Genomic DNA, 13,478 nt, shown 5'->3' with positions numbered 1-13,478 from the left:
CGATTATGCCCAATATTTACCTCCCGATTCAAATCTGAAAAAACAGGGTTTGACCCGGTATCTGCTCATCCACTGATGAAACACTAAAGTAATCTCAGCGCGTTCTATAGACCTAAGTGTTTCACCTCGGTTGTCCTTTGGAAACAGAAAGTGATGGCCAAAAGAGTGACTGTGACGTCGATATCTCTGCCCTCACTTAACGTCACAGGAAAATGTTATACACAATGTTGGCAAACCCTTATCGTGCTATGTTTCACGATCTTTGTTTTTCTTTATCCTTTCTTGTGTTTCTTCATGTGTTCGCAGTCGCTTGCTGTATCAGTTATTCGCAAAGTAAATTGGCTAAAATTTGCAAGAAGTATCACAATGACACACATTGACTCATAATGCACAATGACTCCACCTTCAAAACCCATCGCATTGACTTCAACCTCAAAACCCATCATACTGACTTCAACTTCAAATCCATCACATCATGTCATAGCCCTTCATTCAACCTCAACATCATATCATATCGCAGCGTTTCACCAAGATTGATACACCAAGACTCTAATTGCTTGTGTACTCCCCACCTGGTTTTACGGGCTAAAATTGCATGTGTATCTAAGTTTAGATCGTGACCAGTTGTATGTGTGTGTTCCCACCATTCTGATTGTTTTTTTTTATAATGCAGATTCGATATCTCTCTGGTGTTCCTGTATCCGTGTTTGTACCTTCCTCCCTGTCTCCCCAATATACAAGGGGTGTTCAAGTCAAACCGGGACTTTTCATTTTTCGCAAAAGTTAAATGAACTTACAGGCGAGAAATTAGTCTTATTTTTCAACGTAATCTCCAGCTGCATTAATGCGCTTGTCCCAGCGTTTCACGAGGGCTTGGATGCCAGCAGCGTAGAAATCCTTACCGGCGCGTAGCAGCCATGATCGGACCGCATTCTTGACCTCGTCGTCGCAGCTGAAGTGATGGCCCCAAAGAAACGCCTTCAGTGTCCTGAAGAGATGGAAATCCAGGCGCCCACAGCTCCCCATAGAGCCCATAGTTTGAGATAATTCAGGCAACACTGGACATACGACCAATGAAAATGTGTCGTGATGCCTAGCAGCCAACCAATCAGCAACCTCTCAGTTTGGCTCGGCTTTCGGCCGGCCCTGGCTGCCATTGACTTCTACTGGTTTTCATACCTGGCGCCCGTTATTCCAAAATAACTAAGACATTTTTGATAGGCGAAATACATATTTATTGATGCAACGTATAAACTCAAATGTTTGACTCATATATTCACCATGCGTACAGGACGTTTCGTTCCTTGAATAGACAGCAACCAAACCAAGTTCGAACTTGCAAAGCACACATACAGTCTACTTCTGGAGGCGAGCGAAGTCCACGAGTGCGTGCGTTTCACAGATGAGCATCTTCTTCTCATTCTGGCGATGCACCGTAGGTCACACAGTCACGGGAAATACTTTTGTCGTTACGAACACTCTCTTCTTAGTCACTGTATTTGAAAATGCGACAGCGTTCGAAAGTGTTCCTCAGGCGTCAGCTCACCAAGCATTCCAGTTCCGACCCGGCAAGATTGCCCGTAGGTTGACACTTTATCGGAGATCAGTACATTGCCAGAGTCACTATAGCTCGCGAACAAACCCGCGCGTACACTTCCTCTTTGGTCGTTGTAGTCAACCGACATCGGCGAGCCGCGGAGACGCAGCGACCTTGCTTGGAGCTGCCCGCCTGGCCGACTGCCCAGACTGCCCGCGAAAAGTGAGCTGTCAGATATTTCGAAATTTTATCAACCAATCCCAGAGCGCGCATCCTCCTTTGGCCAATGGGCGTCCGTCATGATGCCTGACGATGTAATACCACGTGACTGTGACGTGATTTTATTTTTCTACAGCCGCAAATGCGGGGAGCTATGGAGGCCTGATGGAAATCGTTGGGGGCAAGGTCTGGACTGTAAGGGGGATGTTGCAGCTCCTCCCAGCCAAGTTCTTGTAAGGTGCATGGCTTAAGATGCGCGGTATGCGGGCGTGCATTGTCGTGTATAGGAGGAGGACTCCTTTGGTGATGAGGCCCGGCCGCTTTTGCTTCAGCGCCTTATGCACATCCCTGAGAACCTGGCAGTAATGTGCACTATTGATGGTTGTACCACTGGGCAGAAAATCAACATGAACAACGCCAGCCTTGTCCCAGAAAACCGTGGCCATGACCTTACACGCAGACGGACTCTGAGCCGCCCCGGCCGGGATCGTCCTGCACTGATGTACGGCCGTCTCGCAACCGTTTCCACCACTCAAACGCTTTGCTGCGGCTAAGTGTATCGTGGCCATACTGAGCCTGAAGTCTTCTGTGAATTTCAGATGACTTTACGCCTTCATTCACGAGAAACTTCATGACAGTTCGCTGTTCGATGTTCGTGCTCACCTCGTTGTCGGCCATCTTGTCCAGCACGTGTCTTTTGCTTTGCACAAACTTTGGACCACCACGTGGCGAACGCGGAGGCCTTTCGCGTGTGAAAATGACGAAAAAGAAGTAGCGCGAGCCATTTGTACACTCAGGAGAAAGTAAGTCCCGGTTTGACTTGAACGCCCCTCGTATTTCCTCAAAATTCAGGTGCGAAAAATTCAGTGCTGTCTTAAGAGAACCAAAAACCATGTGAAATCTAGTGAAATAACTTGATGTTCTGTCTTCCTTTTTGGTATGAAAAACAAAACTAAGTGCTCAGTAAACGGGTAACACTGTAACAAAGAAAGCACATGAAAACAAACATACAGATGAATAAACATTTGAGGGTTGCAAGAATCCACAAGAATATATTTACTGTGGCATAACTCAGTCTAGCATGCAGTAACATGGTCCTGCATACATTGCACCCATAAAATAGATTACCTTGTGTTTTCTTCTTGGAACCACATAAGCAGAGAAATGACAGTGCAGAGCTTGTCAATATAAATTATTGTCTGAATGTTCTCTTGATGCTCATTGGACACCTCTAGCTGTTGCTTTATGACAAAGTTGGTGGTCTTCAAGTATGCTTTTGTGCAAATTCTTCACACCTTGTTCAATCCAATTCCAAACAACATCAACTTTATTTTATGATTATGATAAACCAATTCTACTTGTTGCCATTGCAAGCTTGAACTTGTGTGTTGCGCCTCTTAGATTTTGTTTTTCGTGTTCCGGACTGCAAGTGTCAAACAGTTTACAAAACTGCGTAATGCCATCACAGAAACAGAAGCAATGTGAAACTGAAAGTGTGCCAAACCAGACCCCTGCGGGCCATCGCCGTGTTTATTGGCACTTGCATTTGAAATAAGAAGCTGTTTAGCAGTACCACCTCTTACCTCAAACACCAACTAACTGATATTTGAGCCAGAAAAAAAAATTATAAATTGACAGGTAGGATACAGGTTTACTTTAAACCTGATTCTGTGTTGTACTTGTAGCGGTGTAAATTCAAAATTCATTCTGTTTTACGTAAAAACATGGCTCAGCGCATAAGTCAAGTCAAGGGGCATAAGTCAAAAGGTCTCGCATTCAAACAGACATAATCTGGCAGTGCGTAATGCCACACTTGTTATACAGTATGGCTCGCTACAGCTTCAAATTTAGAACAGCTAGTATTAACATCCTTTTGGGACGGGCACACCATGTTGACTACAATTTGAAATATACCGCATTTTTATATAGTACATTTATATGATATATTTAAAAAAATCAACTTGTCTGAAAATTGTAGGATCAGTGGTGTTTACCTTTGATGAACTTTTGCCATTACATAGAAGCCCTATAATCAGATTTTGATCGTGAGAAATTTAATTTTCTCCGAAATTTGCCAAGCCAGTGTCACCACACACACACCTATGTGTTTTTTGTGATTTCCTTTTTTTCTCTCAGAGCTATAAATGATGGTGAACAATCAACAGTCCTTTTGTGATTTTCAGGTGGTGAGAAACATGGCATTTACAAAGACCACGAAGATGCACCTTTTTAATGAAGGAACTCTGCAACATGTGCTTTATCTTTTGAGTTGGACGGGACCCAGGGAGCTGTATATCCATCCAAGAGCGAAAAAATTTTGCAAAGAACCATCAGATGATGATGATGAAGAGAAAAGAGCTGTACTCGTAAGTGGTCAGCAGTCCATTTATTGGTCTTTCATCACATTTGCCAGTGATTCAACTCCTACGCCAAATTTGCCATTTTGCACCAGGCAAGATTTCCTGCGCCATCCTGATAAAATCCTCAAAATAGTGCCCAGCTGCTCCAAAACAAGTGGCCACGAATTGCAGATTACAGACGGCAGTCGTAGAGCACCAGAAAAACAAGTTGAAGAAGCTATTTTGATAAACGACATCGTGAGAATATTACACTTCCTCGTTCTCGCTTCTTGCGCGACTATCCCAAGCTAACAAACCACTCAGTCAAACCATGAAATGTGGGCGGTCTCAGCGTGAAATCACAGTCTGACAGATACCTGTGATCTCTTGATATTCTCGCTCTCACTTCCAAGATGGTGGCATGGTGGACTTAATAAACAAAAGAAAACGAAAACATATGTGCATGCTGGCATATGGAAATGTAATAATTATGATAATTTGGACTCAAAGCACAAAATTTAAGGCTATTTTGCATGTGTAGGGCTATTTCAAAGAAAAAGTGTGTAAATAAATTCACTCCAGAACCCGCTAGGGGATCCAATGTCGCTGCAAACAGAACCAGCAAATCACAGAACCAGCTGATATTTTGTGGATGTGGAAACTTCGACAAACAAATTTATGTAAAACCAAAGGGGTGCCGCAGTGAAGACGTGTCTCGTGTGTAGGGTTGCAAGGGCCAGTGCAGAAAACAAAGGGTATTAAAAGCTGTTATAGCATAACGCAGAAATCACTGCACAAATTTGTTAAAATTCCTTATGACATTGCGTGAGACAACTTGGAGGAACTAGACACATTTTGGGATGACATGATCAAAGCTTCTGCTATAGTATTTCGAGTCCTCTTCCTTGCTAAGGCTCGCTGTAAAAGTCGCTCGTTCCGGTACATAGAATGAAGCATTCCTTCTGCAAATGTGGTGCACATTATTTTCTTGCAACCACGAGGTCACATGTATTGATCGTATGTGGCTTCGTTCTACCAGAAAATTGGGAAATTCACACGATGCATTTCTAGCTTGCTGTCTGTTCTTATGTGAGCTTATTTTTCTGCACTGATAAGGTAAGCATTGTAACCCAACGCAGGCACATGCTGACGCAAAATTTTGTCTCGCGTAACGTTGTCCGTAGCAATCTTTCCGCTTATGATATATACATGTGTGTTTCTGTGCTACGGAGAATTATCTCCATGTGTAATCACACATGATTTTATTTGAAACACCAAGTGTGCCCACCTACCGCATATGCCTGCTGGAAGAGAAATGGTGATGTTTTAGGTTACGAAAGGCTTGGTAATATTGCTACCAAAATACTCCAAGAATTTATCTTTGGCTGCTCGAAAGTGCTCTAAAGCACATATTTCCGTACACCAAAGTGCTCCAAAATGCATATTTCGATGCTTCAAAAATTGCTTCAAACTTTTTGGGCCAATTGTAGTGGCATCACTGATTTGCTCATCACGTGGATGGTATTAGCATGCTTTTGTGCAGCAAAAATTCTGTTGTACACATTTTCCTAATTACTAGTGGTGTGCGAATCCGAGTATTTGAAGTCGAATCAAAGTGGGGAATGCAGAATACTGAATCGAATATAGAATGTTCATACATTTACAATACATGCCATTTGCACGAAAAGTTTGCAATTTGTAGCCTGTGGACTTAGTGTATTTTTTCTGCCATTATCTGTCACAAGCAAGACCCCTACTCTTTAATTTACATGCTAATGTTTCTGGCCTTTGAGCTGAGTGTACACCTCCGGGGCCAATTATCTTGGGTTCACAACTTGATGCCACACAGTGGCATGTTACACAGATGAGATGTGGGACAAACAAATTGGTGTCCTGCCGCAGCTTTGCCATGAACATCCTTTAGCTTCTTTGCTTTAGTGTGTATGCCTCACCTGGGGATGTTGCATTGCTAAAGTTTTGAACGTAAGGGATGTCTTTAAAGGAGTACAGAGGGCCATCCAAAAAAATTTCAGATTAAGACGTCTGATGAAAGTGTCTGTGTCATTTTACCAAATAGCATTAAAGTTTTTGTTGTATGCAATTTGTTTGCCAGAAATAAACTCACATAAACATGGCTCCACGCGTTCACCCTTAACTCGCCACTCCAGGTATAACGAGGATGAGGAGGTATGATGCCACGTCACCGATGACGTTATAAGGAGAACTCGTTCTGGTTCGCCAGTCAGTGTGGGTCAGCGCCTTTTCCCTTTGCCGCCGTAAACCACTTTTGCCAATTCTCCCGGAGAATTAGGGATAGAAAGAGCGGCCGAATCATTACCCAGCCAGGAGAAAGGCTTTTTCAGAACCCCGGACAGCCGAGTAACAGACGACAGCGGAGTAGCAGACAACATTTCTCTAGACCAATCAGCGAGCATTCTCCGTATAGCGTCAGCGCGAGGTTCCAGGCAGGTCACAGGCTAGTACTGCTCTTCACCACTGTTGCGCATGGTCGCTTTTTGCGGCGTATTTTAAATTCAATTTCTGCGATACTTATGACTCTGTGGTGTGAATTACTTCGCATGGTGCATCTTACTGGCCTACTTAACAGTTTTATAGGAAGAAAACAGGGTGTTAAAATGACTTCTGTGCTACTTTAAGGCACCCTTTTGTTCCTGGGCTGCAGGCTTTTTTGAGGCAACCTCGCAGATCGACCCAGGCAATCAAAATTCCCCGCTGGCACCGCTGACGTGCACGTGGGGAGGGGGGGACATCGCCCCTTCCTCAGGCGAAGTACACACAATTAAGTTGGGCTAAAGTTACGGCTCACGCTAAACAACAATGGTCCGCCTGTGTTGTGCCTTGTGTCCTGCAGCCCTGGTGATTCCTTAAAGCAGGTTTCACCTCATGCAGGGACGCATCAGGTGAAGCCCACCGTCGGGTTGTGTCGTTCATATTCGTGGAATAGTCGAATATTCGAAAAATCAAATATTGAATATTCGATTCGAATTCGAGTACTCGAATATTCGCACACCACTAGTATTTATTTTTACACTGCCTGCACATGCATTTCAGTGCATACCTCGCTTTGGTACTGGAGGTTGTACTGAGATACCACGTGTGTCCCAAAGACTACACGAGCTGGACCAGAAATGGCATACCACCATTCATATGCAGTCTCTGGCAGATTTTTCTGATCACTAGGTGCAATTTGGGTTGCCACCTTTCGCAAGGAGAGGAGGTGGTAGTAGAGGGAAAGGTGCGGGCAAGAGAAAGTGAGGGAGTGAAGGAGCACAGAGAGAGAGTGAGTGTGTGCTCGCTCAAGATAATACGAAGAAACATGTGTTGCTGTATGCGGCTGGATTATTGATGTTAGAAATTGCTATCAACAACGCTACATTGGATTGGATTGGCACAACCGGATTGGATTGCTACTCACTTTGAAAAACGCATTGACGCAGACGAACCTTCATAGCAGGCGGAGAACTCATGGTGGTCGTATACAGCCTAAAGTTCTAGCTGGCTCACAACCACCAATGGCTTTGCAGAAACACTGCTCCTGTCCCCTCCAAACACAGGAATGTAATGAATAACTAAGAAAACTAGAAAAATTCCAAGAAATCACTGTGCAGTGTTTCATGAAGGCTGTCAGGAGGACAGAAACTGGAACACAGACATGAGTGGACCAACCATTGTGGGTACAGAATAGACCATCGGTTCTCGACCCTGTGTTCGTGCTGTGCTCATGTGGCTGCTTGGCCACACGAGCACAGGACAACACATCAAGATGAATTTTTGCTAGTTTAGCGTGGTATTGGCCATGGATAGGGTTCTGACTTTTCAGTGTTTTCATTTGGCAGAAATCGGGAGGCACCTACCAGAACCCTCAATTCCTGAAAAATTAGGAAGGAAAAGTCGCAACTCTAGCCATGGAACAGCATTGTTGCTATGCAGTACTTTCGATTGTCATGCAGTCCAGGACATAGCATTATTTGTCTAAGAAATTACCCAAAATATTGCACCTGAATGTTTCTCTTAACTCGGTTGTACTTATGCCCTATTAGTCACGTACATCACCAGCAAGTAAAATTTCTTACTTGCTTCTTTACACACATTGCTAGAGTACAGTTTCGGTTCAGTTTCTACTTGTACCATGATTATTCATCAACGGGTGGGAAGTGAACTGAAACTGCACGTAATGTATTCAGAACATTGTGATTAATCACAATATTCTGAACTAAGTACAATCAGAGGGGAGTGTGAAAATATGAAGGAAGTATAGAATACTGTATTGTCCTACTATGACACAGAATTATGTTCTGCTTACAGCAAGTATCACAAGAGGATATTGAATCTGTTCAAGCTGCCGCCCTTGAGTTTCTGCAGGAAGTCTGCTGTTCGCACAAGATCGGAATTTCATTTCGAGACACATCATTGGGGTTGACAAAGTAAGCCTCTTACTGCATTGAGATAGATTAAGAGGAATTCACACCTCAGAGTTAATGTAAAGCTATTGAAAGAAAACCACCTGCTTTTAGCAATGTTAGTTCCTTTGTTTCTTGTTCTTGTAGTAATCTTCAGGAAATGTGTAGCTTCTTGTCCAGTCATGAGCAGATGTATGATGGAGGTTGTTTGTGGCCTGATTGTGTTACAGTAAAAAAACTGGTAAACTGTACCTGACGGGGCCACGGAAAAACTAATGTTTAAAGTAGGCCTGTGCGAATACTCGGATTTTCGAATACGAATCGAATAGCTCGCGCTATTCGGTTGCTATTCGCATCCGAAATTTACTACTCGAAACTTTCGAATAATTTGCAAATAGTTTTTGAATAATTTTCGAATAATTATCGAGTATTTCATGGCGTGGAGTACAGAGTGAACGCAGTGAAGGCTTACTTTTAGGGACGCCAATACCCTTCACTATCGAGGCGGGCACTACACGCGTGCCATAGCCAGAAACAAAACACAACAGAGCACAGCACACGCGCAACACAAACGCATAAAAACAGTGACTGCTGACAAACGCACGACGATTTGAAAGAGTCCACTTTGTGTGCAGCGCACTTGCGTTTGGCCTGGCTTTGCTTGTTTCGGGAGATACAAGCAAGGAACGCAACCCGCAACCACATGCTCTACGTGCGCGCCCCCCTTTCCCTGCAACTTTCCTTCTCTTCAAGAGAAGTTGAAAGCATGTGACGCATGTGATGCGATGCGGTGACAAGATCGAAAGTGCGCTTGGCGATTCGATCGTAGCAAGACAATGGACGCAAGCATGCAGAACCCAAGTGAGGACGCAGATGGAGACGAAGGAACTTGCAAGAGAGCAAACCGAAGCGCTGTGTGGGAATACTTTAAACGAAGTTCTGCCGTTTCCGCTACATGTAAGAAGTGTTCTGCACCCATCCAAACACCCACGGGGACTACGAGCAGTCTTGTTAACCTCTCAAGCGGCATGTCTTGCTGTACAAAGAGTTCCAGAAGCGGACTGAAGCCAAGAAAACTGAACAGCGAAGAGTTGACTCTTTTCTGAGAGAGGAACAGGTACCACAGTGTAGGAAAGACGCACTGGACGTGAAAATCGCACGCATGATCGCCTTGGACTTCCTACCATACAGCATCGTCCAAGATCGCTGGTTCCAAGAGTTGTTAGCTGAGGTTGTGCCTCATTATGAGCCTCCTTCGCGAACAACGCTTTCGCGGACACTGATTCCAAGACTGTACCATGAGACAAGGACTAAGGTTCAAGCAGAACTGGATGATGCTCTTGGAGATGGAGTTGAGTCGATGTCGTTTGCGTCCGACATGTGGACGTCGCAGGCCAACGATAGTTATAGTATAAGCCTCACATGTCATTTCACCGACGCGAACTTCACTGTCAAGAGGTACAGCCTCGACACATCGCTGTTCTCGGGACGCCATACCGCTGCACAAATAGCAGAAGTCCTCGACAACTTGGTGCAGTGCTGGAATATACCAGTCCATGAATTCCCCGTGTACATCGTGACAGATAACGCTCGAAACTTCAGGGCAGCCGCACGGGAGCTACCGTGGATCGAGAGACCATGCTTCGCTCTCTCGCTTCAACTGGCTATTCAGACAGAGAAAGAGCAAATTCCGGTGCTTGGAACCCTCCTCCGCAAAGCGCGAGCCATCGTGGGCCATTATAAACATAGCCCGCAGGCTCAAGAGCGCCTGGATAACTACCAGGAGAAAACTGGGAACACGCCACTGCATCTAATCCAAGACGTTGAAACCAGATGGAACAGTGAATACAACATGCTGAGTAGGCATTTGGAACTCAGGGAGCCTGTGACAGTGGGCATGGCTAACAGTGAGTGCATAGTGGACTGCTTTACTGGAGCTGAGTGGCGACTAGCTGCGGACTACGCCCAGGTTCTAAAACTTCTTGCTCAGGCCACAAATGAGGCAGAAGGTGAGAAGTACCCAACACTGTCTTGTCAGGTCCCTACCCTATACTGCATCATACAATCTCTGAGAACAACCTGCAGAACTAAAATGACTGCCGACGGCTGCGCTTTTGCTGCCAATGTTGAGAAGAGCCTAAGAACTCGCTTTCCAGACTTCGACATGGACAAGGATGCGTGTGTCCATGTTTTGCGACCCAAGATATAATTTGGTGGTGTTCCATGAGGACTCTGCTCGAGAGGAGTGGCTCAAGTCAGTTGTCTTGGAGGAAATGGGCCAACATGTTGCCACAAATATGGAACTTGAGTTCGAGCGCACGGAAACTGCAGCAGCATGCTCTTTGTGGTCAGCCTTCGACAGGGTGGTTGAAACACGACACAACAAGTTTGATCCATCCAGCAAATTTCATTTATACATTACTGAAGGTGCGATAACTAGAGGCATCGACCCGTGCAAGTGGTGGAATGAGGTAGGCCAGCACAAATTTCCCATTCTGAGGAAACTAGCACGCAAGTATCTTGGTATACCTGCCACCTCGGCCTCAAGTGAGAGAGCATTCTCTGTGGCAGGAAATGTTGCAACGCCACAAAGAGCATCTTTGCTCCCTAGTCACGTTCAACAGCTCACATTCCTTCACGATAACTTGAACTTGTGATTGTGAACAGTCTCTATTGCATCCTGCTGCGAGCTGGGCAGAATTCCAGCCTGTTTCGTGAACTATGTGCTGATATTTGCTAATTATGAACATTAAATATTAAATAAACAATAGGTGCATGTAAATCACTTCTGTACATTCCTATTCGAAAGTATTCGGAATTTATTCAAAAATATTCGAATTCCTAATCTCACTACTCGTATTCGATTCGCACTAGATTTAAACTATTCGGAAGTTATTCGCAATCCAAATTTTGATACTCGCACAGCCCTAGTTTTAAGTGGTACTACGACATATCCAAAAATACGGCATAAGCACCTACCTCTGTTCTAAGAAAGAAGAACACAACTCAAACAGCATTTTTTGAAAGAAAAGACACAACAACAACGCTTTAACTTACAGAATTAGAGAACTCTGCAAGCCTTGCTTGTCAGTAGACCAACCTCACAGCGAGAATCTCTCCCACGAGCTGGCGCTGCTTTCTTTGCTCCTTGTTCCATCACAGTTAAAACTCTGTGCTTTATCAGTTGCCTTGGCATGGCGTAGCTTGCGGTTCTTAGGAGGCTCGCAGAAAACAGCGGAGGTGAAGCGTGTTCTACAGCTCTGATAGGTTTCCACTTTCTTTCCCCTTTCTTGTGCCGGAGGGCGGGGGGGTCGTGGTCTCATTGACTGGACTGCAGGAGGCCAGGCAGACCACATGCTGTACCCCACGCTCCATGGTCATGAGTCACCCCCTTGTTGGCCCTGTGGAATCTCCCTTGTTAATCCGCAGCATTATTTTTAATCTTGAGAGCGCTGAACTGCCGAGCGAGGGCACCGAAAGGCCGGCATTTGTAGCGTTTGAGGGGTACGGAAACAGAACAGCTACGGATTAACCGATAGTTATGGGAAAAACGGCTGTGGTTTAAGCAGACATAAAATGCATTAGGCTTAATGGCAACCCACTCCAGAACTTGGCTCAACTACTGTTACACCAAAACTACATAAACGGGAACGTTAGAACAATGTTTTACTGTAGAAGAGAAATACAGTTGAGCCAGTTTATAATAGGGCCTCGCGATTTAGGGCCAAGCCTATAAACCCCCGAAAACTAACTTGGCAAAGTGCCAATCCAGCCACCAATATGGACATTTCAAGATGCTTAGCACTGTACATTCTGCATAACTATTCCACACCTTGTGTTCATCTAAAATGTGAGAAGTGCTCCTTTTTATTTTCCACCTGTTATCCCCCGACTTTACCCTGTTTTATAGCTCCTTAAATAAAACCTGATTTTTAGCCCCCCCTCCCCCTAGTCTCCTCTAGAGCTAGGGCTGTGAAACTCTCAAAACAACACACATGTGTGTGTGTGTGGAACCACTTTATGTGCAACTCTTTTTTAAATTGATGAAGCATAAGTTCCCCGGTTTTCTGCTGTGGCAAATTCAAAATTCTGCGGCACCGTTGTACATTCCGCGATTTTCCGCGGTGAGCAGTCAACAGCTGCTTGAAACAGAAAACACTTTATTTTCTTGGATAACGTGGGAACCAAAAATGTTTTATAATATTACAGATTCAAAGTACTGTTGTGGCTCAGCGTTGCATGCATGATATCTTGTGTTCTCCTCTGATATGATCTGTCGCCTGCAACCACTTTATACCTGCTGAATGATCTTTCAGCATCTGCAGAGTTTATAGGAACTTTATAGGAAGGAGTTTACAATACATACCCTGGGGAAGTTACATCTTTAGCACACCCTTTTTTTTGTTCCTGGGCTGTAGGCATTATTTAGGAGTTAACTTTTTGAAGGCAACCCCTCTGACGTCAATTCAAAATCTCCCACTGCCACCACTAAACTGCACATGGGAGGGACGCCGCCCCTTCCTCAGGTGAAGTATGCACAATAAACTTGGGCTAACGTTATCTTAACCTAAACTAGAATCTGTCTGTCTGTCCTGCAGCATGGACAATTTTGTAAAGCTGGCTTCTCCTCATACAGGGAAGCGCCAGGTGAAGCCCACTTTCGGGAGGCGTCGTTTGTATTCAGCGAATAGTCGAATACATATACGGAAACCCGAATATTGGGTATTCGAATCGCGAATCGAATACTTCGAGTGATTTGAATATTTGATTCGAATTCGAGGACTCGAATGTTCGCACATTCTTAAAAATGAGGGGTTCCATGAAATTATGTGCTATACGAAGGATTCCGCGATTAATTCCGAATTCTGCAAGATTTCACGGAAAACCGAGGGACTTGTGCATAATTGAGTTATCGAGAGAAACGGTTGACAACATCTAAAAGAATTACATCTGGGCATTGCT

The 13,478-nt window shown here is 44.5% G+C and overlaps 1 protein-coding gene across 1 annotated transcript in view; it reads left to right on the top strand.

Annotated features, from left to right (window-relative positions):
* Positions 1–13,478, top strand: part of LOC135388571 (nucleolar pre-ribosomal-associated protein 1-like) — a 179,082-nt gene that overhangs the window by 23,547 nt on the left and 142,057 nt on the right. Inside the window, exons 6-7 of the mRNA XM_064618192.1 lie at positions 3,940–4,122; positions 8,422–8,540. Coding sequence (XP_064474262.1) covers positions 3,940–4,122; positions 8,422–8,540 — 302 coding nt within the window. The remainder of the gene's footprint in view (positions 1–3,939; positions 4,123–8,421; positions 8,541–13,478) is intronic.

The sequence above is a fragment of the Ornithodoros turicata genome, chromosome 3 (genome assembly GCF_037126465.1).
Source record: "Ornithodoros turicata isolate Travis chromosome 3, ASM3712646v1, whole genome shotgun sequence".
In the NCBI taxonomy this organism is placed as follows: Eukaryota; Metazoa; Arthropoda; class Arachnida; order Ixodida; family Argasidae; genus Ornithodoros; species Ornithodoros turicata.
This window is presented reverse-complemented; position numbering and strand designations above follow the sequence as displayed.